The 25,375-nt window shown below is 42.5% G+C and overlaps 2 protein-coding genes across 3 annotated transcripts in view; both read right to left on the reverse strand.

Annotated features, from left to right (window-relative positions):
• Window positions 1-6,238, reverse strand: part of uggt1 (UDP-glucose glycoprotein glucosyltransferase 1) — a 47,608-nt gene extending 41,370 nt beyond the window's left edge. Inside the window, exon 1 of one of the 2 annotated variants that reach the window (XM_079694461.1) lies at window positions 6,101-6,238. The gene's annotated coding sequence lies outside the window, so the exon portion shown is untranslated. The remainder of the gene's footprint in view (window positions 1-6,100) is intronic. The other variant, XM_079694462.1, reaches the window with a different exon arrangement.
• A 1,469-nt stretch (window positions 6,239-7,707) lies between these two features.
• Window positions 7,708-25,375, reverse strand: part of hs6st1a (heparan sulfate 6-O-sulfotransferase 1a) — a 56,936-nt gene continuing 39,268 nt past the window's right edge. Inside the window, exons 2-4 of the mRNA XM_079640376.1 lie at window positions 17,511-17,733; window positions 13,764-14,012; window positions 7,708-11,929 (exon numbers count right to left, since the gene is read on the reverse strand). Coding sequence (XP_079496502.1) covers window positions 11,603-11,929; window positions 13,764-14,012; window positions 17,511-17,733 — 799 coding nt within the window. The 3' untranslated portion in view covers window positions 7,708-11,602. The remainder of the gene's footprint in view (window positions 11,930-13,763; window positions 14,013-17,510; window positions 17,734-25,375) is intronic.

Raw genomic sequence — 25,375 nt, forward strand, 5'->3', positions numbered from 1 at the left:
TCATGCTATATTTGAACAATATATTGTAGGGCCATACCTATATAAAGTATATAAATATATATATTTTTTCAAAATACCAAACAGATCCTGCATTTTAGCCATGCCTCATTTAGCCCTATTTGCTCTTTCCAGCCCTGTTTTTGCAGGGGGCTGATTCTGTGAGCTGCAGCTGACCACGTCCCTCTGCAGGAGAGGGGAGCGTGATTTGAGATCAGCTGCTAGGCTGCAGCGGGGAGAAGAGGGGGAGAAAAAGAGATCTGCTCCCTTCACTGGCTTCCGGTAACTGCTAGAATCCACTTCAAGACAATGGTACTTGCGTACCATGCTGCGAATGGATCTGGCCCTTCCTACATCCAGGACATGGTTAAACTGTACAGCCCAGCGCGTGCACTCCGCTCTGCAGTGGCGGTTCTAGACCAATTTGACTGGGGGGGCCAGGCTGGGGCCAGTTATTTTCTGAGGGGGGACCAATAAATGCAGGACGAAAAATACAAAGACAGTATGAAGTAATTGCGCATACACCTAAGAAAACAATGCAATACAGTTATTGGTATTTGTTTCATTACACATTATTATATGCTTACCTTTAACCTTTGTGGGCTGTTTGGGTCTGTGGGACCCGTTTTCAGTGTTTACTAAAAGAAAATGTATGCAATTTAATTATTTGAACCTGCTTTATTTGGGGGTGGACCTAACCTTCTCTAAGGGTCCGGGGGCATGCAGCCCCGGGAAGATTTTTTTTTAAATGTTGAAGTTAAATGCATCAATCTAGTGCACTTTGAGCACAAAATGAATTTATGGATACAGCTCTCAACACTCATATGAAAGAGAGCTGTATACTTTTCAATAATCAAAAAATCTTTAGAATATGATCCCAACCAATAACAAATAATTTAAACTTGTTATTAACTTATCTTATGTTACCTATAGTTAGTATTCTTTCTTTTTATTTATGCATATTTTACTAATCAGTCCCCTTTCAAACAGTTTTTTTTTTACTGTCCTATAGTACCATTGGAATGATTTATTTATTTTTTACAACACATTAAATAGATAAAGGTGTGCTCTCTCTAGCTCTCTCTCTGTCTCGCTCGCTCACAGAGGCTGTGTGCTCCTCCGTGGCGATGACGGCTTGCGTTAAAAAAAAAAACATATTAGTAAAGTGGGGGCTATTGAGGGCTTGCGAGATACCGGTAGCTCGTGATCAACGTGTTGGAGACCCCTGCTCTAATGGGTCCGACTAGAATGACAAATATCGTTACTTCCGCCTATTCCGTCAGCCAAGAAATCGTTTAATCATACACTTTTTTTCATTTTTAGGGGGGTCACAGGGGGGTCCAAAGTCAGTGTTAGGGGGGCACTGGCCCCCCCTGCCCCCCCTAGAACCTCCCCTGCCGCTCTGCATCAGCTAAATGGCTCGCTGCACCAGTACAGCGAGGGGGACCCAAGTTCCCATCAGCAAAAACATGTCGGTTTGCTATCCTGGCAATGCACTTATTGTAAGTCGCTTCGGATAAAAGCATCAGCTAAATGCCATGTAATGTAATGAACATACAGTGCAGGTTTTTATGAGTTTTATGAGGGGGTCAACCCTTTATTGTGATGCAATGTACTAATGTATTGTATTGTAATGTAATGTATTAATGTATTCATAACACACATAGTGAAAGAACCCATAACGCATAATGGCCCATTCTGTACTTAGAGTAGTTACATTCCACCACTGTTATTTTTATCAGTTAAATTAAAACCAAAACCATAACATAAATCACATTGTGCTATTCCAGTGACTTTTGACAGTAAAATCAATATTTTCTAACAAACACAACTGTCCCAGCTACAAATCAGAGCAGGTGTCACTTTTATGGAGTTGGTCCATTGACACTTAATTTGTGGCACGCTCAATGGCTTCCAGGAAAAGTGTTTGAGCTATTACATCCAAAAGTGTTTACCTAAAAGCAGTGGGTGCTGTGAAGCGTAAAATGTCTGCATTTTGTTTTTTGAATGTCTATATGGTGATGTCATTGGTATATGGGGCATTCTACCGAATTAGTACAAAGTGCGGTCCCACAACAGGAAAAACTATTTGCTCAAAAAATAATGTCCCCAGTTTGCATGTCACTACTGAAACACAAGGGGTTGGCTGAGCCTGGTTTTTAGCCACACCCCTGCATTTTTTAATTTTTTTATATATGATTAATTTTGCGATTTTCAATACACAAAGACAGCAGCAATACAATGCATTACCCCTGTGATTTCTAACAAACAACCCCAAGACACAATACATCAGTTACAATTAGACAATAATGTAATAACAAATAATAATAATAATAATAAAAAAAAAAAAAAAAAAACCTGCAAGACATTTTGTGAGCTTTCCTGTGAGCTGTTGCGGTACAGGGGGGGCGACTCAGCCAATGGAGACCGACTCCAACTGGAAGGACTTAACATGTTCTCAGAAGGGTAGCCATATTTTTGTGAACTTCAAGTCTGAGCCCCTAATACAGTGTTTAATTTTTTCCAATTTCACAAAGTATAGGGCATCCTTTATCCAATGTGTATGAGAGGGGGGACGAGGACCCTTCCAATGCATCAAAATAACGCGCCTAGCCAGCAATGTGAGGAAAGCTACAAGTTCAGCGAAATAGGATGGCAGTAAATGGTCAACGGGTAAGACACCAAACAGGCCAATTAAGGGTGAGGGATGGATGGTAACAGACGTGATAGCTGAGAGTGAGTCAAAGACAGACTTCCAAAACTGAGATAGGGTGGGGCAAGTCCAAAACATGTGGGCGAGATTAGCTGGTCCTAGGTGACATTTATCACAGTTAGGATCAGTACCAGGTTAGATGCGAGCTAGTTTACTTTTGGACCAGTGCACTCTATGGACCACTTTACATTGCAAGACCCCGTGGCGGGCACAAAAATGGATGATGTGTGGACACCTTTCAAAATAGACTGCCAAACCTCAGTCCCTATCTCTATATTGAGGTCCTCTGACCAATTAGTTCGAAAGTTATCAGAGGGCAGAGGGTGGCATGTGAAAAGAGTATTGTATAGCTTTGAAATGGTACCCTTGAGGTTAGGGTTAATACTTAAGATAGTGTCAACCCAGGTAGGAGGAATAGCAGGGAAACTTGGAAAACGATTACGAATAAAATCTCGGACTTGTAAATATCTAAAGAATTGGGCTGCATTTTTGACTAGGCAGTGACACTGCATCCCTGTCCCTCATGGCTGAATGGCAAGTAGCTATATCCCATACTTTTGAAAATCTGAAAATCGGCGTGTAACCTTAAGAATTGTCACTACATAACACATATTATCTTCAATTAAGTAAACATTTTTGGGGTTTTATGCAAAGTATTAGGTTTTTATGTGTGTAAACCTCTTCAAAAATGTGTATGCTGCATGTACTTGTGGGCATTCTTTAGTTATCCTCAATTGTAGCTAGAATCGTCACTACCGAAATATGGTTACGTTTCAGTAATTGACATAATCGTTTCGGTAGTGACAAAATGGAATGGTAAGCAGGTAAATCCCACCATTTTGAAATAAATGTGTTTTAAAGTCTGAAAATCGGTGTGTTACTTTAAAGGTCTCTTATTGGGCATATATTATAGGTCTCAGATATATACAAAACATGTCTATGAAGTGTTTTGCTCAAAATACCAAACAGATCATGCATTCTAGCCTCATTCCCCTCTATTTCAGCCTGTTACTAAAGTGCTGATTCTGGGTCAGTAGCTTCAAACATTCACACTTCAACATAAGGCATGTTATGATTTAAGATTAAGCAATAAGTTTGAGGGAATATGATACAACCTTGAGAACAAAATACTGTGGTCACTACCGAAACAGTGGATGTTTTGTAAAAAATTAAGTATATTGAGTTATCATCTAAAATGATATGATACTGATTGGTTTAATCTTAATAGGTTAATATAATACTTTTTTACTACAGTGTATTTACTATGTTTCGGTAGTGACCATTTTTGGTAGAGGAAGAACATTCCAATACAGTCTGAAAATACGATATCAAAATGTACGGTTCTTTACTAGATATGTGTAATTTAGATATGGTACAAGATATATATGACAAAGTTTGGGGAAAAAAACATACAACATTTCAAAACATTAGCAACCTGACTTTGGTCCAATTCGGTAGAATGGCCAACAGACTGTATAAAATAGGTTAACATTCACATATTTTGATATTATACTGAACAGGACAGTATATAAAAAGCAGCACAGTCAATGTGTGTGTAAATACATGTGTATCCTTTGTCTACCTGTTTCTATGCAGGTATGTACATGCAGACACATACCTATAGTATTTTATTTGTACATTTTTTATTTTCATTATCTTTTAAAAGATAACCTGTTCATTATATCTATTTCATTTTATTATATAACAAAATCAATAAATTAAACATAATATGAACTTAAATATTAAAGCTGAGCGAAATAATGTAATTATACGAATACAATTTTAGGAGGGATTTGCTTTTTAAAAAGAGGTAGGTGAGAGAGTTCTATTTCATTTCCTGTGCATTGGGTATTATGTTTAGGGCTCCAACCATAATTGTATACCAGACACTGTTAAGTTGATCCATAACATGGTGGTACTTCATTTAAGAAAATGGCAAATATTCATTTAAATATGTCAATGAGGTGTCCTGTGTACATGGTGTGACAGCCATGAAAACAAATCCTGTATTAAGAATAAGCCAAAGCTGTTTTGGTTCACAGTGTTTGTGATTTGGTAATATAAAATAAGAGAAACCTGATTCCAACATTTTATAATATAACCTTGAATTTCTCTTAAGATGGGCTGATTTTCTTTGGGGCACGTTGTTTAAACATGTCCACCTGTTGTGCGGTCCTGATAAAAGAAGATGAAAGCTAAAGAGACACTGTCCCAGGGTGTGGAGAGATGGGTCTTGCTTTTTTCATTTACTCGCTCTGCAGCCTAAATTAAATTTGACAGCTGATCCTCCAGAGGGGGCAGTTCCAGAGTTTGATTTAACATTATATGAAAAGGAACGACATTAATTATCCTGCTGGATTTGACCTTCACTTTGAAGCGCCCTCGCCCACGACACGTCACACATGTTGATGCATGCACACACACACAATCTAACACTAAAATCAGTTGTACCCCTATGAAGACAGGCCAAAACGTCCCCACTGGTAGAGAGCCCTTCCAAGTATAGCTAGCCACACACACACACACACACACACACACACACACACACACACACACACACACACACACACACACACACACACACACACACACACACACACACACACACACACACACACACACACACACACACACACACACACACACACACACACACACACACACACACACACACACACACACACACACACACACACACGGCCTGTTCATCTGTCAACGAGGTGACATCTTCAGATGAATGATGGGGGTTGGTTGTCATCTTCTCCGGGGTTACACACGAAATGGCGAGCCCGGGCTGTGGGCTCCCTCTCCTCGCACTATCACACGTCAGCCATTTTAGAGGTTGAAAGCCTCGACGGGGGACCAAAACGACCTCAATTAAACCTCCATTAATATTAATACATTTTGTCGTTTCACGTGAGTTGCCGCTAATTAAATGTGTCCCTGACTGTATAATAGGGGTCAGTGGGGGTCAGCTACATGAAGCTAATTCATCACATTACAGCCACCAAACACTGGGCTGGTCTGAGCTCAAATCATAAATACAGATTGAGATGAGGGCAGCCTTGGTTGGGTTGTTTGATATATTAAACTTACACAAACACTTACTAAGCAACATGTTTTTGAATTAAGATCAGTCATTTTCTTTATGCAAAGTAACATTTAGGCCTTTCATTTCTATGCTCTCCTGTGTGCATAGATACAGGGAATGTATCGCCCCTTTGACAGCTTTTAATTTGGTTTGGGCCCTGACCTAATGTTTGTTACATTTCTCCAACATCTTCATTTATAAGGCTTTTATGTAAAGGATTAATAAGTTAGAAGCGGATCATCTCTTTATGAGCTCCTGGGCCAAAGCTCCACACACACACGCAAACACAATAAACTCACCATAATGGGATTGTGAGATTCATCGGATTGGACTCCCACTGGTGTCAGTCGGAATACAAAGCCGAGTGCAGCCTGGGAGGTTCCTGGATTCTTCTTTTCAATCCTTTAATATCATGAGGGATGATTTGGCGTTGACCTGGGAGATTAGCTAAAACCCAGAGTGGAAAGTCAGACAATGGCCTCACATGTCCAATCTAATCGTATTTGTTTTATTGCCAAAGGAAAAATGTGCTGCTCCCACACTGGACTCTCTGGATGCCCTATGCATTTACTTTTTGACAAAACATGGTATTGATTCTCTGCAAATGGTTTGTGCATAGAGATTTACCCACATTGTATATTTACAGATGAAGGGCTAACTCATTGTCACTGCTGGAAATGACTCAACCAGAGACAGAGGACCAAACTCCATGGTGACCAGTACCAGAGCCAAAAGGGCAATCCTCCAGAACTACAATAGCCTGGCACTGATGCATATGAGGGAGGCAGTCGGTATGAACTTATCTGCAGAATTCCACGCTGAAAATAGGCGATAATAATGCCAGAGCTTCTTTGTTTGCATGAAAGAAGCATGGGACCGGCAATGAGGAGTTACAGCCAGTTTGACCTAATAATGGACGGCAGCCGGAGCCCATTGAATCACTCAGAGCTGGATTCCCTCTGCAGGAGAGAGCACTTTCTCCCAAACGCTCGCATGCACATGTTCGCTCGGACAAAAGCCGCACAGCCCTCTGCAGTAGCTGAGCCATTATTGTTTGTTTAGTCCAGCTGCACTTGAAATGACAGCGACCCAGAGCTATGGGAGGATTAAAGACTGCGTTCACTCCAACACACCATGAACCAGCTGCCAGAGAAGAGGCCCGACCTCCCCTTTCTCTCCTGCTCACTCTCATTCCCTCTTCATATGTCAGACACAAAATCATCCTTCTGTCTTACATGAAGGCCCTCTCTGACTCCTCATCTCCCTTACACTCTTGCTCTTGTCGGTGCTGTCTCCCCGCTCTGATCTCCCCTCAGCCCATTGCCTCTGCCTGTCACTATCCAGGAAAACTGTTTTTCTGCCAGGCCTCAAGGGGTCAAAGTTGAAGCTCAACCGCACCGCTGATGACACGGGGAGGATACTCTGCTCCCTCTCCTCGGCGTGCACAGCCAAGGACATTTATACCGGCCCGCGGTCTCTGTCCCCTGCCCGCCTCACGCCTACCTACCACAGCAGAGGAAGTCGTGTGTTTGTGTGCATATACGTGTGTGTGTGTGTGTGAGGCAGGCCGAGAGTGTCTGCGGATTGAATTAGGTGGTAGATCACTGTTGACAGGGCTGAGGGTGTCATTAGAGGGGGGGGGGCAGGCTGCTTTATGGGGTCATGGTCCTGTGGTTAGTGTAGGCGAGTGGTAGAAATGTTCTCTAGTTATAGATTGGCCGGTGGATGGAAGTGCAGAAACCTGGAGGGCACACACAAGATCCCCAAGTGGGTATTTTTAAAAAGTAATATGTGGCAGCGTTTCAAATTCAGGACCTTGGATGAATGATGCATCCAGAAAAAGTCAAAGGGGAGACGTTTGTCATAGAGCATTAATGATATGCAGTAACAAGAACACACAGTCAGGTCTGTAAAAATGAAATATTTTTAATTGGTGGATTGATGATTCATTTTTGCAATCATAAGAAACAAACCCAGAATGATGCATACAGAAGGAGCCAGAGACAAACTGCACACCAATCCCAAAAAACAAGTCTCTATCACACCGTTTTTAACACATCTTTAAAAAAACAAAAACACAAAGAAACAAAAAGAGGATGATGTTAGCGACACCCGGGTTGCTTCATTGTCACAAAGGAAACGCTGTTAAGACATCAGATATACATAGTGATGAGACGTAAAATATTTGAGTATAGCTTTACAGCGTCAATTCCTGGAATAATTTCAGCGAAAGGTTTTTGTTTCGGGTACTGGGAGTATTTGTGAGCACTGCTTCAAGGCTGATGGTCACTCGAAACTGGAGCGCTGAAAATAAAACACTCTGAAGGCAGATTACTTTTGTGTTCTGTCTTCGGCCACAGAGCCAGATACTGGTTTGGAGCCCGAATGCAAGACTGACTCTGAAAAAGAGGTTGTGGGCAAAATGCCTGGAGCCGCAGTGTTTTCAGGTCTCCAGTTTCAAGAATACAATGCAGGGGAAGTTAATACCAAACAAAAAAAAAGGGACATCTCTCTTCCCATTACCATTTGCGTTACTTTGAAGGCTACACAAAAAGCAGCATATTGACCCTGGCCTGGACACATCCCAATACCTTGTATCACCCCTCCTCTCCTCCTTCCCTTACATGCTTTTTTCGAAAGCAGCTGATCAAAAGGAAAGACAATAGAGGATCCAGGGTGATTAGTTTAAATGTATCGAGATGGGTGGTGGGCGGCTAAATTGTTGGTTTTCTCCTTTCTTCAGAACATCTATTGTTAGGAACAGGATGCAACATGTTATTTATCTTATGCCAAGAAAGCATGCATCCTCCCTTTGCCCCTCTGCATGACACCAAACGTGGACTACATTCAGTTTAATTATATCGTGCTGTGACACGTCTCTTGCCCACTTTAACATTCTCTTCTCCACCATCTTCTCCTTGGTGTTCCCTATTATTGCTCAGATTCATTGCTTTGATTTGGGTTGGGCTTCATTAACATTTGATGGACTATGAAATCAGTGTTCATGTATCAGAAACCTTTTGAAATCCCTTATTGAACATTCTCAGGTTAAGAGTTTGAATTAGTTAAAACTCAAAGATCTATTATCACATTAAGTTGGCAGAGATGGCAGAAACACAAGCTGCACCTACAACCTGAAAACAGAATACAAATGAACGTGATACAATCAGATAGATTCTCTAATGAAAAGTAATCCTTCTGTTGGTTTTGTTGAACTACAAAACCACACAGTCCATTAGCAGAGATGGAATGCTTCTCTGTCATTCCAAAAAGTTTAATTGAGGCCAATACAAATGTAATATTTATTGAATATATATTAAGTATCAGCACTCTGCAGGTACAAACCAATTATTTTCAGACTGATAAAATGTTAACCTGGGGTGAAGCCATGATTAAAATCCAATATGTTCTCTAAACTGTAACGTACACTAAGTCAGCTGCTCAGGTCATTTCACAATCTGAAAATATTAGATTTAAATATTGAGTTTACCCTTGGCAAAACGTTTTTGTCTTAGAAGATTTGACCAGATGCTGAATAGAAAGGGAAAACATTTTTGATTTGCACCTTTTTTTGTTGGGAATGCTACAAAAATCGGTTGGCGATGTTTGGCTTTACAAACGGCGAAAGCTACATTCAGGTTTACTACAGTGCAGCAGGAAATGAAATATTCAATAAAAGATTTGTTAGGTTAAGAGTTTAGTGTTTGTGACGAGAGAACCAAGTTCATAAGAAAAGAAACGTGAATAACATGCTCAAGTCCAAATTCCTGATTGGGTTACAGAATTTGGAGCCAATGGCAGAGCAGGTTGTCGTAACCCAACCCTACTTGTAGATTTTGCATTCAAGGGTAAAGACGTGTCACACTGGCAGATGTTTTTAAACGTAAATTAGTATTTTAGATAGTTATAGCGATACAGTCCTCATGTGTAACTACGTCATGGGGAGAAGACAAGAAAAAGGGGGAGGGAAAATGTTAAAGAAAGGGCGAGAGGGGGTATTATTGGCTTGCATCACTGCGATAGTCGAGGGACTTTGTTGCCCTGTCCTCCATCAAAAAAAAAAAATTGGTCATGGAACCAGTCATTCACAAGTCATCAGGCATCCCCTCTCAGTCAGGCACACTATTTACAAAGGCATACACATATGCCAATCAAAGGCATACTGTACATACTATTTACACACACACAGAAACACACTCATCCGCGCAGACACACGAGTAGTCAGAGAAATCACTGTAGTATAATGCAGACGTAACATCCGGCAAAAAATAATGTTGACTATATGATCCCAGTACATAGAGGCACTGCTACCTCACCCTGTGCGTCCTTCAGGGTAAAACCAAACGGGTCGCTAACAAACTGCAGGTCACCGCGGCTACGTGTGCCCTTTCAGGAGGTGGGGAGGAGGCTTGTTTGTTTGAGATGGCCGATTTTTTTACAATGCAGCTCTTGGTAAGGAAAAGAAAAACCCAGAGAAAGTGTAAATGCCACGCACTGTATTAAGGGCTCACATTGCCATGGTGACCCGTAGTTCCACAACTCCCATCTGGAGCATTTGTCCGAGTTAAGGTTTCCAAAGCGCCTGCCGCTCATACAGCACGGCTCCTGGCAACAACCTGCCGCAGACTCGCTCCTCCCCCCCTTCTTTGATTTCTTCACACCTATGTGAGATCTGACTGTAATTGGCTGTCATTCTCTGCAGGACTAAGATCCGAAAAAAAAAAGGGAGAGATAGGAAGAAATAATGAACTTGTTAAGCGACAGGAGCTTTGGGAACCTTTAACAAAGAAACAGGCAACTTCCCCCCACCCCCCCCGAACCCCCCACTAAAATGCAAGGCTTCAGTAATGGCTATGGTCCATTGTACATCAATCCGATCCATTAGCTTTGACTTATAAAACCAATAAAAATAAAGAAATAAAGGAATCACTTTTCTTTAGGCAGCAATATTGGTCTCAGTGTTATTACAATTCTGCTTTAAAAAAAGCATAAGCAAAAAGAAAAATACAAATAAAATCATCCTAATATGAGGATGTCATTATTTCATGACCAAAGCGTGTTCATGGGTAAAATGGCTGATTTTTTTTTTTAAGCAGAAAGCTTTATTACACAACTTAGTCCGACTTCTCTTTACTCCTTTCTTCCTTTCAGGTTCAGTCTCATGTACTCCCACTCTTTGTTCAGCTCAGCCATTAGCATACTTTTACACTTTCCCCAGTTCTTTGGAAACTGGAGCATCCGGGAAGTAGACTGGTCTTTTAGCGAGAGTGTGTGGGAATTCACAGACTTTAATTTGATTTTCTCATGCTCCATATTAGGCCACAGAGAACAAGAGGAATACAGGAGGAGGATGAGGACGCGGGAAGGATGGACGAGATATTCGGCTGTCAGCAACTTTTAAAAATATCTCTCCTCCGCTCAGTCAGTAATGATGATGGGAGAGACGGAGAAACTCGGAGGGGGGGGGGGGGGAGGAGAAGGGCAAGCGGGTGCTTATAACAACTGGGCAAACCTCAATAATGTGAGCTGATGCAATCGTCCAAGCCCAGGTCTCCATAGCAACCACTGTGACTCTCACTCCCGCATCCCAACTCTCCAGTAAAGTCAGTCAATTGGGTCTTTTGATGCAGGCGCCACTCAGTGTGGGTGTATATATGTGTGTGTGTGTGTGTGTGTGTGTGTGTATGTATGTGTGTGTGTGTGTGTGTGTGTGTGTGTGTGTGTGTGTGTGTGTGTGTGTGTGTGTGTGTGTGTGTGTGTATTTCACATTACATATGTATGTCTGTGTTCTCATTCTGCTGCTACCAGCGGTTGATGATCTGGTTCATGTAGTCCTCAGTGGGGAGCCTGCTGCCCGCCTCCTCCGTCCTGCCTCCCTCTTCGCCGCCGCCACCCTCCTCCCTCTCCCCCTCCCCCTCTTCCTGTGTGGACACGGAGCTCTGCCGGCCGTGGGAGGGCCACAGGCTGACGCCCAGGCCCAGGCCCTGGTGGCTCTGCTGCAGGTGGTTCTTGATGCGCTGCTGCCGCCTCTCTTGCTGCCGGGTGTACTGGTAGCGCTGCTGGAACAGATCCCTGGCGTAGTCGTACAGCTCCATGTCCAGCTCGTTCAGCTCCTCGATACGCTGGACCTAAAGGGGAGGGAGCAGAGGGAATGTTTGCGTTAAAGGCAGAGAAGAAGAAAAGAAGATGTAGAAGAAATAAGGTCAAAATGGTAACGCAGAACAGAAGCCATGACGGTTCACAATGGATCAGAACTTGGGGGCGACTGCTTAGGTTTTTAAATCGTTAAAGATACCGGCTTTACAGTATTTAGTGATGTCTGAGCTAATGTCAAGACACTGTTAACAAGATACAACTAGAAGGGATGTTGTCAAAGAAAAGTGAGAGAAAGGGTTACGGTAAAGCTATTCGTAAGTGGAACTGAAACAACTTTACTCTGGACACATGATGGATTAGAAATGAATAGCAGCCTTTCAAACAACATATTTATGTGTTATTCTTTGTATTATTTTTGGCGTGACTCCAAAGTTTGAGTGATAAACAAATGAATGAAAAGGAGACATGTAGAGTTTCCTGTCTCCACACTAGACAATCTGGCCCATATTAATGAATCTTCCCAGAGAAGGAAACACATCAAACCTGGCCAGTGACGTCCTACTTTAGGGACTTGGCGTGAAATCATTTAATGAACTTTATGTGAAAGTTCCTGCGGTTGATAACACCCTATGACCTGACATTTGTACAAAAGCTTTATTGGACTTTTAACACGAGAGGGAACTGAGAATAAAAAGTATGTTGGCAATATGTGGAGCAAGATAACAGAAATGTTGAAATGTTTGATGTTGTAAAAAACCAGCTGGATTTAATGGCTCGTATCATCTGCTGTGTGTGTGTGGATTTAACATGGAAGGGGAAATGTGTTTAATTAAGAGAATCCCTTTGAAAACTGAGATGGAGTGCTGGATATCATTTGTGAGCAATGTGTGCGTCAACAAAGGGAGTGAATCAGTTTTAGAAAATTAGAGATGAGGGGACACCGGAACAAAGCCAGGATGATGACGCTGAGCTCCACTCGCACAAAGACTTCATCACAAAAACAGATTCAATCAGAAACGGCTCTCTGGGAACTTGACGCCACAAAAAGGTATGAATGGGCTTTCAGCAGCTTTGCAAAAGGGTGAAAAGTAAATATTCTTATCATCACCTGCTGACGAAATTATTTGCCTTTTTTTTTTTATAGAAATAATTAAATTCTGTCACAACTTCATGCGGGGCCTTTAGATATAAGCTATTTTAAACCTAATTTTCACTCAAAATGCCACACAGCCTCCTCTACCCGTAAGTTTCACCACGGGATATTTTCCACCTTTTGTGATAATATCCACCTTTCCACAGCCTCTGTCAGAGGGGCATATTTTATTTTCTCTCCTCCCAACTGGTTTTGATGTATAAATCATCAGTCTGCTGTGTACTGGAAGGAATTGAGCCTAAGAACTCCCACACGGGACAAATCAAAGTGTAAAAAACGTGTTTGAAGCTGCTGTTTTTATTATTTTTTTATGGGGAAAGTCATTTCACAGCAATATATGACCACTTGTACTGTATATAAGAACTTGTTCTGCTAGTTTAATCCTAGTGGTTTCCAGTTTTCGGCAAAACTACCCAACTGGTTCCCAACATTTTTTGGAGGGAGTGATGATCCAATAAGGTTTGGAGCCACTGGTTTCATCTTAAACAATGCATTGTTCTATAAACTTATAATAGCTATAATTTATTGCAACTTGTAAATATGTAAAGTATTTCTCTTTGAAATGTAGCATTAAAAGGAAATTCTCAAATAAAGAAAAGTACCTTTAAAAAAATAACCTCAAAGTCCTACAAAGTGACTTCCTGCAGCGGACATTCTCTTACATCTCTTATAATCTGTCACTTCCTGCCTACAGAGCTCTCCGCAGCACTTACTGTAGTGTTGTCCAGGTCCACCCCTGCTGCCCGGGTGCTGTTGTACTGCATGAAAGGCCTGATGAAGCGTAACCTGAAGGTCCGTTCAAACAGGAACTGGGTTTTCCTCTGGTACTCCGTCAGACCAAAGAAGGACATGTCTCTTAGGTTCTTCTTGGCTGACTCCAGGAGGAGCTGGGCCCTCTTCTTCTCTGGAACTGTGGACATGTTGTAGCAGCCGACGAGGCTCAGGTCCGCCAGCATACGAACCTTTGGACGGATGAATAGAAAGTAAAGGAGATTATCGAAATCAGAGGATTAAAGTGTTAAAGAATTGCTTCAAATATGAGACATCAATTCATCACTGAGTGTATTCTGGAGCCGTTGTGTTACAATGCAGGAGTAGGGATTGCATACTGATCTGGATTCACAAGAGTACACCAGAATGCCTCAAGTAAGTAAGTGTGTGTGTGTGTGTGTGTGTGTGTGTGTGTGTGTGTGTGTGTGTGTGTGTGTGTGTGTGTGTGTGTGTGTGTGTGTGTGTGCGTGTGTGTCATTTATAAGTCATGGAAAACTGAATAAAGGTAGCCTCAGGCTCAGGTGAGATAAGCTGGCCAACACTTTATGGAGGGAGTCTGAGAAAGCCATCAGAAAAGAATATGAGTTTGAGGAAGAGAGTGTGTGTGTGTGTGTGTGTGTGTGTGTGTGTGTGTGTGTGTGTATACTGTACGTGTGTGTGTGTACGTGTGTGTGCGCGCACGAGAGCTAGAGAGATTAGGCCCGCTCAAATGTCGGCAACTCATCTTATATCTTTCACATGTTCTTGAATTAGGGAAAAAATGAATTCAATATTATCTTTGAAGAAATCAATAGTGGGTCGATTTTAAATGATTAAATAGATGCACAAGTTTTCCAGACAATTAAAACCTTTTATTTTATTCATCTGCAGAATTGTATTCCCTGTGTTTCTTCTTTTTCTTTCAATGGGCTGACATTAAAGGTGGGGTAGGTAAGTTTGAGAAACCGGCTCGAGATACACTTTTTGTTATATTCCATGGAATGCTTTTAACATCACGATAGCAATGAATATCTGAAGTGCTTTGACAAAAAATCCATAAAAAAACGTCATCTGTGGACCAATCATTTTAGCCGGGCCGGCTAAAATAACTGGATGGCCTACCTGCCTGTCAGCCTTCCATCTGTGCACAAACTTATCTCGTGCCCTCATTGGTCATGTGCGCGTTCGTGTGTGTTGGAGGAAGGGCTCTGTAAGGAAGTGGCAGATTTTCTCCGGTTGTGTATTTTCAAATTCCAGCGCACTCGAGCTGGTTTCTCCAAAATTACCTACCCCACCTTTAATAGAAGCTGCAAATGTTTTTATTGATGATTAACCAGACTTGAGAGAAGCTGGGTCAGATGCAGAGATGCTGGTCAGCTAGGTGTAGGGATGGGTATCATTTTAAATGTATCGATTCCGGTTCCGCTTATCGATTCCGGTTCTCATCGAATCGCCTTTTCGATTCCGAAATTGTAAAAGAAAGAGGTCAAACGTTTAGATATCAAAAATATCTTTATTCTTTTAAGCTTTAACTTACATTTTTACAAATAAAAAAAATTCATGCAATACAAATGTATTGCGCAATAGCTATGCTTTATTTTAACTGAGCTATGCCTGTGGCAAGCTATCAACAGGCATTACACTGTGCCTTGTCTTTTTTAGTGTAGTGGAGCCCAGGGCTCGAGCTTAAGGACGTCCCGTCGTCCCGGGGCCGAAAAAAATAGTGTCAGGGAGGATAACAAATAATTTTGGGATGAATTTGGGACGAGAGTTAAAATAAAAATACCCTGCTAACACTACTACAAACGGCGATGACAATGAAATCGACTGCACGTTGTGTGTAGCACACAATTATTAAACCTCCTTGTCAACATAAACACACAAAACATTGAGCAACCCGCGAAACACACACACACTCACACACACAAACACACACAGACAGACACACACACACACACACACACACATACGTAAGCTGTGCCCATGTGCTGTCAGCCAGCCGCACAGCTGGCTGTGCCCGCGAATTCCTGGCCCGCAAATTCGCGGGTCTATCTACAGTATGCTATGTACTGAGTGTGTGTATTTCGCGGGTTGAGTGATGTAAAATGACAATGGTATCCCGTGGAGGAATTCTGAAAGGTTTTACCGTTACATCACAAAAACGCACAGCAGAACCAGACCCTGGAGCGCCGGCCTCTTTATTTACTTACTCCACTTCATCCCCTATGGGTAATAAGGCTGAGATGAGAACCCCCATCATATTTAGTCCTTAGCAATATGCTGCGCCTCTCCCCATGTATGGATGGGTACCGAGCCCCGGTATTAAACGGGCTCTGCCCGGGCCGGAATTATTAAAGACAGTGGTAACGTTAAGCTCCGACGTTATCTGACTTTTTATCGGTACTGGAGACATTTAAAAAATATATGTCATATGTAGTATTGCTACATAAACATTATATCGTAGTTTTAGTTTATCCAACTCCGTTTCTAATATGCAATAAGACTACAACATGCGTCTATGATGTATTTTCGAGCTTTCCAATCCAGACGAGATCTCTCTCTCCCGTCTGTGTGCGAGGGGGCGGGGCAGTTTGTAAAGGTCTCCTGACTGTGTTACAGACTGTCCTCCTGGTTAGTGGTTACTCTGGGTTCTGTCTTCAGGACAGAGTGTTGGATTTTTTTTGTTAATTGGATGGGACTTGATTTGATTCAATATTAGTAATTTTCTCGTTTGTGTGTTTGTTTAAATATATTTAGCCTTTGTCATGTGATTGACTGATTTACTAAAATAAAAAGGTTGATGAATTATCATCTAATGATTTGTATGATGTTTTATTTATGTTAAAGGTCACTTTGAATGATTTTAACTAATGATAAGTAGTAGAAAAAACTAATATTTTAAATTCGGGACGGTCCACATTAATTTCGGGACGGCTTAGATTGTATTTCGGGACGGTTCCGGGAGGATGGTGAAAAAAGGTAGTCGAGAGCCCTGGGAGCCTCACTTTAGAGCGTTTACCGCGATGCATTTTTGGTGTTATGAAGTGACTGAGCTTGTGAACTGTCTACGGGAGGGCGGGGGGAGCCTCGCTGCGGGGCAACTGTGGACCTCTGTCGCCTTTCAGCGCAACTTATATGACGCCGTTTAAAAAAATTAAGGGCGGTGCCGGCCGTCAGCGTACCGAGCCGGCCGTCAACGGCACGCTGACGACCGGCCGTTCTGTGATTCTCCAGAACACACAGATGGCCAGTCCGCCCTTACCCTGTATTCCACCGGGTCACCGCGGCACAGACAGACCCCGTGGAATACAGGGTCTACCGCGTTTAGGAACCGTTAAGCAGAACCAAAATTGTGTATTTTGTATGGGTACCCGGCGTTTTCTTATCGGCTCTCATCTGGAACCGAGTTTCGGTTCCCAACCCTAGCTAGGTGGCTTTGATAAATGCCATCGTCAAGAAAAATCAGCTGCTCTTTCAGTGTTTGCAGTAAAGCGCAAAAGGCCCAGAGAAGCCAAAAAGCGTTTTGATGTGGCTGAGGATTTGTGGCCGTCTCTGTAGCATTCTTTTACACACGCCCATTCAGAGGACTGTTAAAGTGACAATCCCGCAACACTTCCATCTTTGGCAGCTTATTTATAGTGGGTCTTATTTAGTGATAAATCATAGCTAGTGGTCGTGTGGTTCTATTGTATGTCAGCCTCTACTCGTACCTGTCTGTTGTTGGCCAGGTTGTAGGGACAGTCCATGAACTGCTGCAGGGTACAGCCCGACCAATCAGAGCCCTCGTAGCAGGAGGGCAGCTCCTCAGGCGTGGGGGTCCGTCCATCGCACATGTGCAGCGAGGTCTTCCACGTGGCGCCCCGCTGCACATGCCGCCACTCGCTGAGGTATCGAGACACCGGGTCCCTCAGTAGAGTGATGTAGTAGAACTTCCTGTTGGGTGGAAAAGAGAAAAACGATCAATATTAACAAATTGACTTTCTTGCACCGAATATTTTTGTTATACAAGCTCGATGAATCAATAAACAAGTGAGAAAAATAATAAAGAATGGCAGTAACAACCTTTAAAAACAAGCTCATGTGTTGATTTGATTGTGTTTTTTTTTTCATTTCTCTCTTGCTCAGAACAAGTGAAAAAGACGAGTTAAAAGCTCAAGTGCAATGATCAAGAAAAACTGCATTGTATGTAGTTCCCCAGCTGGCCATGTGGTGGCACTGTTTACAATGCTTTACTGCAGCAGTTCAGTCAGTATCCACTAAACTCAGTGAGAGGAAGGCTACAGATTGAGGCTGCCATACCTACTAATACCATATTATTAGCATTTACAAGAAACAGCTCTGTGATGCACAAAGGAAATCTGGTCAGCTGACAGGAAGTCAAGCTTCAAGTGAGGAGGCGGAGGAGGTGATGGAGAGAGTTGACTTGTGAGGTCAGTTTTGGGCCACATAGTGCAGGAAAAGGAAACTGCTGGCACAAGCACATCTCGCTCTGAAACACACATCTCCAAGCTGCAAACATCCTTATGTCTCAGACTCTGACAAACACACGCATCCTCCCTCTCGCACAAAGTATTAGGTCGGCTTGTGAGAGATGACTCATCCCGCATCTGTGATATGGATGGGACCGTTTCTGTGATGTGTGTCTGTTTGTGTGTGTGTGTGTAACGTAATGGTGCATAGCACAGTTCAATGTCTCTCCAGAGGGGACACTCCCACCAGAGCGAGGACCTTTCCAGGCCTTCACACTCCAGCTAATTACTGCAGTCTAATCAATCAACACATCCTCATTAACCACGCTCACATGCAACTTGTGTGTGTGTGTGCATGTTTATGTGTGGCTATGTGCCTGCAGTGTGTCGGGCCGTGATGGTATAGATCTGTCTGGGTATCAGACACACGCTGCCGGTGGAAAACACACACAGGCACGCTGTGCTCCTCTCCTGGGCTTGCATCACATCAGAGGAATGTTTGCAGAGAGAATTTTGTGTGCTGACAGGACTCCATGAAATCACCCGGTCCACACAAGCCGCCTCACATATACACACAGACTCTCTGCTTCCATCGCTTTGGCTTCACACTACAAAGCTCACCCAGTGAGAGAGGAGGGGTTGCCGGGTGGACACAAAGCCCCAAGTGTCACACAAACAGCAACAGTGTCTGGATATTAAAACAAAGTGGCTAAAGCCCCACGAAATTCAGTCAGTGGCGACAGGGAGATCCTGGACAACAAAACAACTAACCCATAAATCTAGCAACAGCTGAGAGATACACAATACAAACTTTAAATCCAGCAGTGACAAGCAGACACTGAACAATAAAACAATCCAACCCCAAAACAAAATGTCATCTGGGAGATTTGATGCAACAAAAAAACCACACCCTGAATTTATCTGCAGCACTGAGCGATCTCTGCAAATGAAACAAATCTAGTAGCAGCAGGGGGATCACGGACAATGAAACGACTAAATCCAGTGGCAGCTGGGAGATCCCAGGCAATGAACCAAACAAACCCTCAATCCTGGGACAGCGGACATCACGGCCATAGCAACAAGTATCAAAACTCTAAATCTCATCAACCTAAACCCAAAATGTCATCCCGGATCTAATCAAGAGCAGAGGAGGAAGGAGGAACAGTCAAACTGGAGCCTGCCGGAGACCGGGGTACATTATGGAGATTCCTATGATGACATTATCAGGATTCCTAACACTCCCCAGAGTTCAGTGTGTGTGTGCATGAGAGAGTGTGTGTTTCTGAGTAAGACTACGCCTATTAAATCAGTGATGACATTTTACCCCTCTTGGCTTCTATTCTACTGAAAAAACGCGGTACTGTTTGGCCCTCGCTCCAGAGAGAAAAGAACGAGGGAGAGGGTGAAAAACAGAGAGGAAAAAAGAAAGGGGGAGAAAGACAGAGGGAGAGAAGAGGGGGCGGAAGAGAATTTCAATTAGTTTTCTAATACTGTGAAAGCAGTGAGGGCCCCGAGCCCAAGTGATTTATCAAAGTTATGGCTCCGGCTATAATGAAGGTTCAGGCATATTACCAAGGAAAATAAATAAATAACATGCACGCAACACAACACAGGCACACACGCACACACATACACACACACAGCCACACACACAATGGTAAACGGGGTGTCGTGTCTGCTGGGTCAGGAGGACTGCAGAACTGGTGCCGTGGAGACTTTCTCGCCTTAAAGCCTAATGAGGTCTGCCCCTGTACTCAGATCCTGAGGTAATGATGTTTCAACCCACACACACATGTATTCACTCACCAGTAAGTCCATTCCCTTTAACACACTCCATCACACACACGCTCCCCGCCTCTGTGGGGATAGCACTTTTTTCTTCACAGGTGTTATTGCTTTTTAGTTGAAGCATACGTGCACTCGTCAAATTAACTTCAAAGCTAACACGCGGCGCACAATCTCTCACTGTTGAGATTTTAGCACATCATCCTCCGGCTGGATGTTGCAGTATGGGAGCCTCAGCTTGACGGGGCCCTTTTGCAGACTACATGTTATACTGAATTTCCCCTGTATGCCTTTTTTGTTATCAAATGGAAAAATACTCCCTCGCAAAACACTCCAAATGCATTTATCAGGAGTCAAACATGTCAACTAATCGGGGAGATTTATCCTGGTGTTTAAAGCAGGCTGATAAAAAAGCGAGTGTTTGGCAGGTAGAGGTGTGATAAAACTGATACCACTGTGGAATTCGGACTGAACAAATACATTTTTGTTCTTGATATCTCACTTTCTCTCTCAGTTCTGTTATTTTTTTTGTCCCGATCATGATTAAAAACGAAGTCTGTAAGAGCGGGATGGAGTTGGAGCTGTAAGGTTGACTAAAAGCAAAGAAAAACAAGAAGAGGAAAACTAACAAATCTTGCATTCGCTCTCTTTTGCATATTTTAAGAGGGCTTTCTGACCCTTGTTTTCTACCCATCTCCAGTGCACATCTGTGTGTAAACAAGTGAGAATGGAACACTCGTAAAGTTTCCGTGTTGCCAAGAGAACAATTATTGATAGAAACACTGGATACTTGTAAGTCATGACCATGTTTGGTATTATAATGGTCATAGGATAACAAATAAGCATCAGCAGCTTCAACCCTAAAATCAGCAGCTTCTGAGGGTTTTTAAATGTACTCACTTGCTGTGGATTATCTGCTAGAGGAAACACAAAGGGCCTGTTACGGTCCCTCAGAGGCCGGGGTAAATGAGCCCGCCCCTTTGCCTGTTTCCTGTGAGTCACAAATCACCACTTGTACAACCTCCACCTTCTCTTTAACCTCTCTTCCCTTTCTGTTTAAATCTTTCCCTTTCTGTCGCTTTTCTTCTCTCAGCCCATCTCTTATTCTCGCCTCCCCCTGTAGGTGTGCCTCTGCCTGATTACGACGTGTTCTCCCCTTCAGGAGTTGGTTGTGTTAAAATCTCAAACCAGAGCCCTGGAGTAATGTCCTGGAGGGTGTACCACAAAGGGAGGAATGGTGAGGTTTGTATTGTTTTTAGTTAGCGTTCTTGAAAGGTTAAAAGCAGGAGAATGATTAGTGAGGGTTAAGTCTACAATTTGACATGCTTGGTTTACCAATTCCAGTTAGAGTTTTGTGCAAATGAAAAGTGTTTTTGAAAGCTTTCTTTATATGCAACAGGATCACAACAAATGAAGTGGTTTGTGGCTGCAATATTCAAGAGATACCAAGTCTTTTATTTTATTGTCTCAAGGGAGTGTGAACAAGTTTAGAAGCCTTGTTTAAATATATAGTTAAGCTCATTGTGTGATTTATGCACCCAGACACACAAACACGGTGACGCCAACAGCGTCTCTCTGTGTAGAACGGCCATGATTTGTTAATAGTTCACGGATGTTTGTGGAAACCAGATCCAGTCAACAACACGGCTCTTTCCCACCTCTAGAAATGGACCTGAACTCAAAACAGCTTAAGAGTAAAAAGCAGGAATCAAATAAATCACGCCGCGGACGTCAGGAGACCTTTAAAAGTGCAAGTTCAAATACAAACGGATGCACGGAGCGGGCAAAGTGCGTCAGATTTAAAGCACGCTCAGCAGAAAGATAACTGTATCAAACTCAAACACAGATAGAGAAAATAAGATTCAAGGTGAGTGGCCAGATGCTTTTCACGGCCTGGTGTTATGCCTACAATCCATCAATGTGGATATTTAGCTGAGTTTTCCATTTCTGATAAGGCTGGGTTTGTGTATATTGGTACTTCACCAGATGAGAGGATTTGTTTAGAAACAATCATAAATGTATTCTTAAATATCATGATTTGCTGTTTTTGTTCTAGCAACAGAAGCAGTTTACTGTCCACATCTTTAGATTTGAGTCATTGTGATGGCAATTTCTTCAATTTATGGGTAAGTTATAGACCTAACAGTTAGATAATTCATCAAAGTTATTTGCAAGTGAATCCATTTTCCAAGAACTGATTATTTGTTTGCCATTAGGCGCGTTCACACCGCAGTACTTTCCCACTTTAGTTCATCAGAACTCTTTAGTTCTGATGAACTAAGTACAGATCGCGTTCACACCGGAATAAGTCCCTGGGGGAGGATTAGGCAAATAAAGCCGCTGATGTCACTTCTTCTGCTTTGGGTTTACTGGCAGGCCGCAAACAACTTCACGGCGTATACTGCCGCCCGAAGTCCCCGGCCGGAAGTCCCCAGAGTTAGGGACTGGCTTCAGTAGAAGCTGCTGGGAGTCCTTCCGAGTAAATCGCCAGAACGCCGACACCTCCTCATCTCCACCGCTCCCATGTTTTCTTTTGTGTTGCCATAAGTTAGTCTCTCTGAGTTTGTGCGCTGGGCTAATGCTAATGATGCTAATGCGAGGATAATAAAATGGCTTGGTTTGCATTCTGCCAAGCCAATCAGACATAGGAACCTTTTTCTCCCACGAAAGTACCTGCTCTCTAGCAGGCACGGAAAACTGACGGAAAAGAGGGTAAAAAGGTTCTCATTAACTAATAAGACATTTCGGAACTATATCGGAGCTAAAGTGGGAAAAGTACTGCGGTGTGAACGCGGCTGAGGGATATCCATAGATACAGCTTTGCGTTGGCATTATTATTATTTACGACGTGTTGATGACATTAATGAAAGGACTCACACAAGGGTTGAATCAGGTGAAGTAAAATAATATAATATTAACTGAGCATGTTATGTTGTGGCTGTATTCAATACACTTAGAGCCTCTATCAATGTTGAGGTGCTGTTTCTCTTGATATTACTTATTGATTCCTGAAAACAAACTTACTTCAACCTATGGCACTTTCGACCACATTATCAACACATGTATAAGTGTATTTCTCGAAAGGGTAGACGGTAGCTAGCGCAGTTATCATTTTTGGATTTGTTCAGCTATGAAAAGGGGCTTGTTTAGAGCCCATTGTGTGCACCCACTGTTTTCACAGTTTGAAGAAACAGTCAGAGAATGAGGGCGAATGGGTATGACACCTTGTGTAATAGCCCTGTGCCTCCACTCGCTTTGCTTTCAGAGGAATGGTCCCGTGGAATGCACTGCCTGTAAATGCAGATGATATCAACCATGTCAGTGTGTGTGTGTGAGAGCACATGAGTGTGTCTTTAGAGAAGCGACGTGTCAGGACTTGAATCTAAATAGAATTCCACTGAGTCCTTCCTGTTCCCTTTTCCCTCCAACACGCATCATCATTTGGACACTCAAACACACACACTCCCTTAAACAATGGTCAGGTTGGAGATTGCCTCGTGCATTACACAATCAACAAACAGACAGCTGTGAGCTGACAGGCTTCAAGGTACAGCCGGTGATGCCTCTTCTCCATCTCTATCCCACTGTGGCACCAAATCAACAGTGACCTCTCAAAACTAAACTGTGCCCTCCCTCCCACTCCTGTTCCCCTCTGCTCATCATTCGTCATCTCATCCCGTGTGTCCGGTGTGTCTTCTGTCCAATAATGACGCATCGAGACAGACAGAAATAGAACCTCCGGTTCAGACAAGCTCTCGAGGCGTCTTCTCTGTGAAACCTGGCTCACTCTCACTCTCTACCGCTCTCTCTGTGAGTGGATCAATAACAGCCTCAGGACTCAGACAGCCTGCCTTGGTAGATTGAACTTTAAACACAGAAGACGTACAAGAGACAAAGTGAAAAAACAGAGAGGAGAGAGTGGAGACCGTGCTGGAAAAGAGGGGACACGGAGGGGCCGCGCTGCAGCGAAGGAGACATCCAGGAGATTGTGGTTTAATAAGAAAGAAGAAAAGTGGAAATTCTTTGTTCTCTCTCAGCAAACATCGAGCCAAGAAGTTATGGTTTCTGATTATTTTCCATTGCAAGTGTTCACATTTTCTATATATCATAACATCCTGAGTGAGATTTGCAGACTTTTGGATGTAATGTGATATGCTGTGTGCTGGTGTGGCTGAGCGACGGGACTGGGAGAATGTTAGTTTATATAATTAACTGATATATCATATACAGGAATTACAGCTATTGCTGCCACTAATGATGACTTGTTTAGCTATTGATCTATCAAATATAAAATATCATCAGTTTCCAAAAACCAAAAGAGAACTTGTTATGTCCGCCTTTAAGAGTTTGAAAGCAGCACATTTGAGGACGCTTAAACCTAAAAAGCGAAATCCTGACAATATTTTTACATTCAAATGGTTGTTTTAACACATACAACAAACATGCTTTTGAGAAAACAAGAAAATTAAGGACCTCCCCTTTGTTTCATATATACTAATGTAATTTGAGCATTGTTTTCTATATTGACATTTTGTTGGTGAAATTATGAATTGACTATTGGACAAAAGGGACATATTAGTCAATAATTGAAATAATAATAAGCAGCTGCTACTAATTCCAACTGTCAGTTAACGAATGTTGATTATAAAAAGCAAATGCCAACATGTGAAATGTTACATCTTTAAATATTGTATTAACATATAGAAATCTTGCTTTTACCTGAACAGAATTGATCATGATTTACACCTCCTAAAATCATTTTTAATTAATCTTTTATTAAGCGTATTATTTTTGGGGCTACATTTTCTAAAGCAAATATTCATGACCTCAAATGTCTTGTTTTCTCAATAACCTTGAGCTTCCTTCCTATCAGTTGAGAAAGCTGTTTTTTCTCACATTGAGAAGCCGGAACGAGACAATATTTGGAAACAAATACTGTCAGTATTTAAACCGCTTCAAGTGGATGGTTGTATAATAGTGATTAAGACCCAGAGTGGAGGTCCTTATAGTGGCTGTGTACAGTAGGATTCTTCCAGCCCCAGTCCTAATGACACACTAAGAATGTTATCTCCTCTCGGGATGCAAGGTTCTCTTTACAAAAAGTGCAAGTCGGCGATGCAAATGAGAGTTGCTGTGCGACCGTAACTAAAAAAGGAGCGTGCAAAAAACGTAGCTTATGCCATTAGTGCAAAATAACATGGCCTGCTGCATTTCAGCACAGACAAAAACATGCATCCTTTCCGTGATTACCAGACAGAGAAAGAAGCAAACAAGGAGAAGAATGCCTGGGATGAAGTGTAGCCCACGGCTCCATTCGGACG

Source organism: Notothenia rossii (genome assembly GCF_949606895.1).
Source record: "Notothenia rossii genome assembly, chromosome: 7".
Classification (NCBI taxonomy): domain Eukaryota; kingdom Metazoa; phylum Chordata; class Actinopteri; order Perciformes; family Nototheniidae; genus Notothenia; species Notothenia rossii.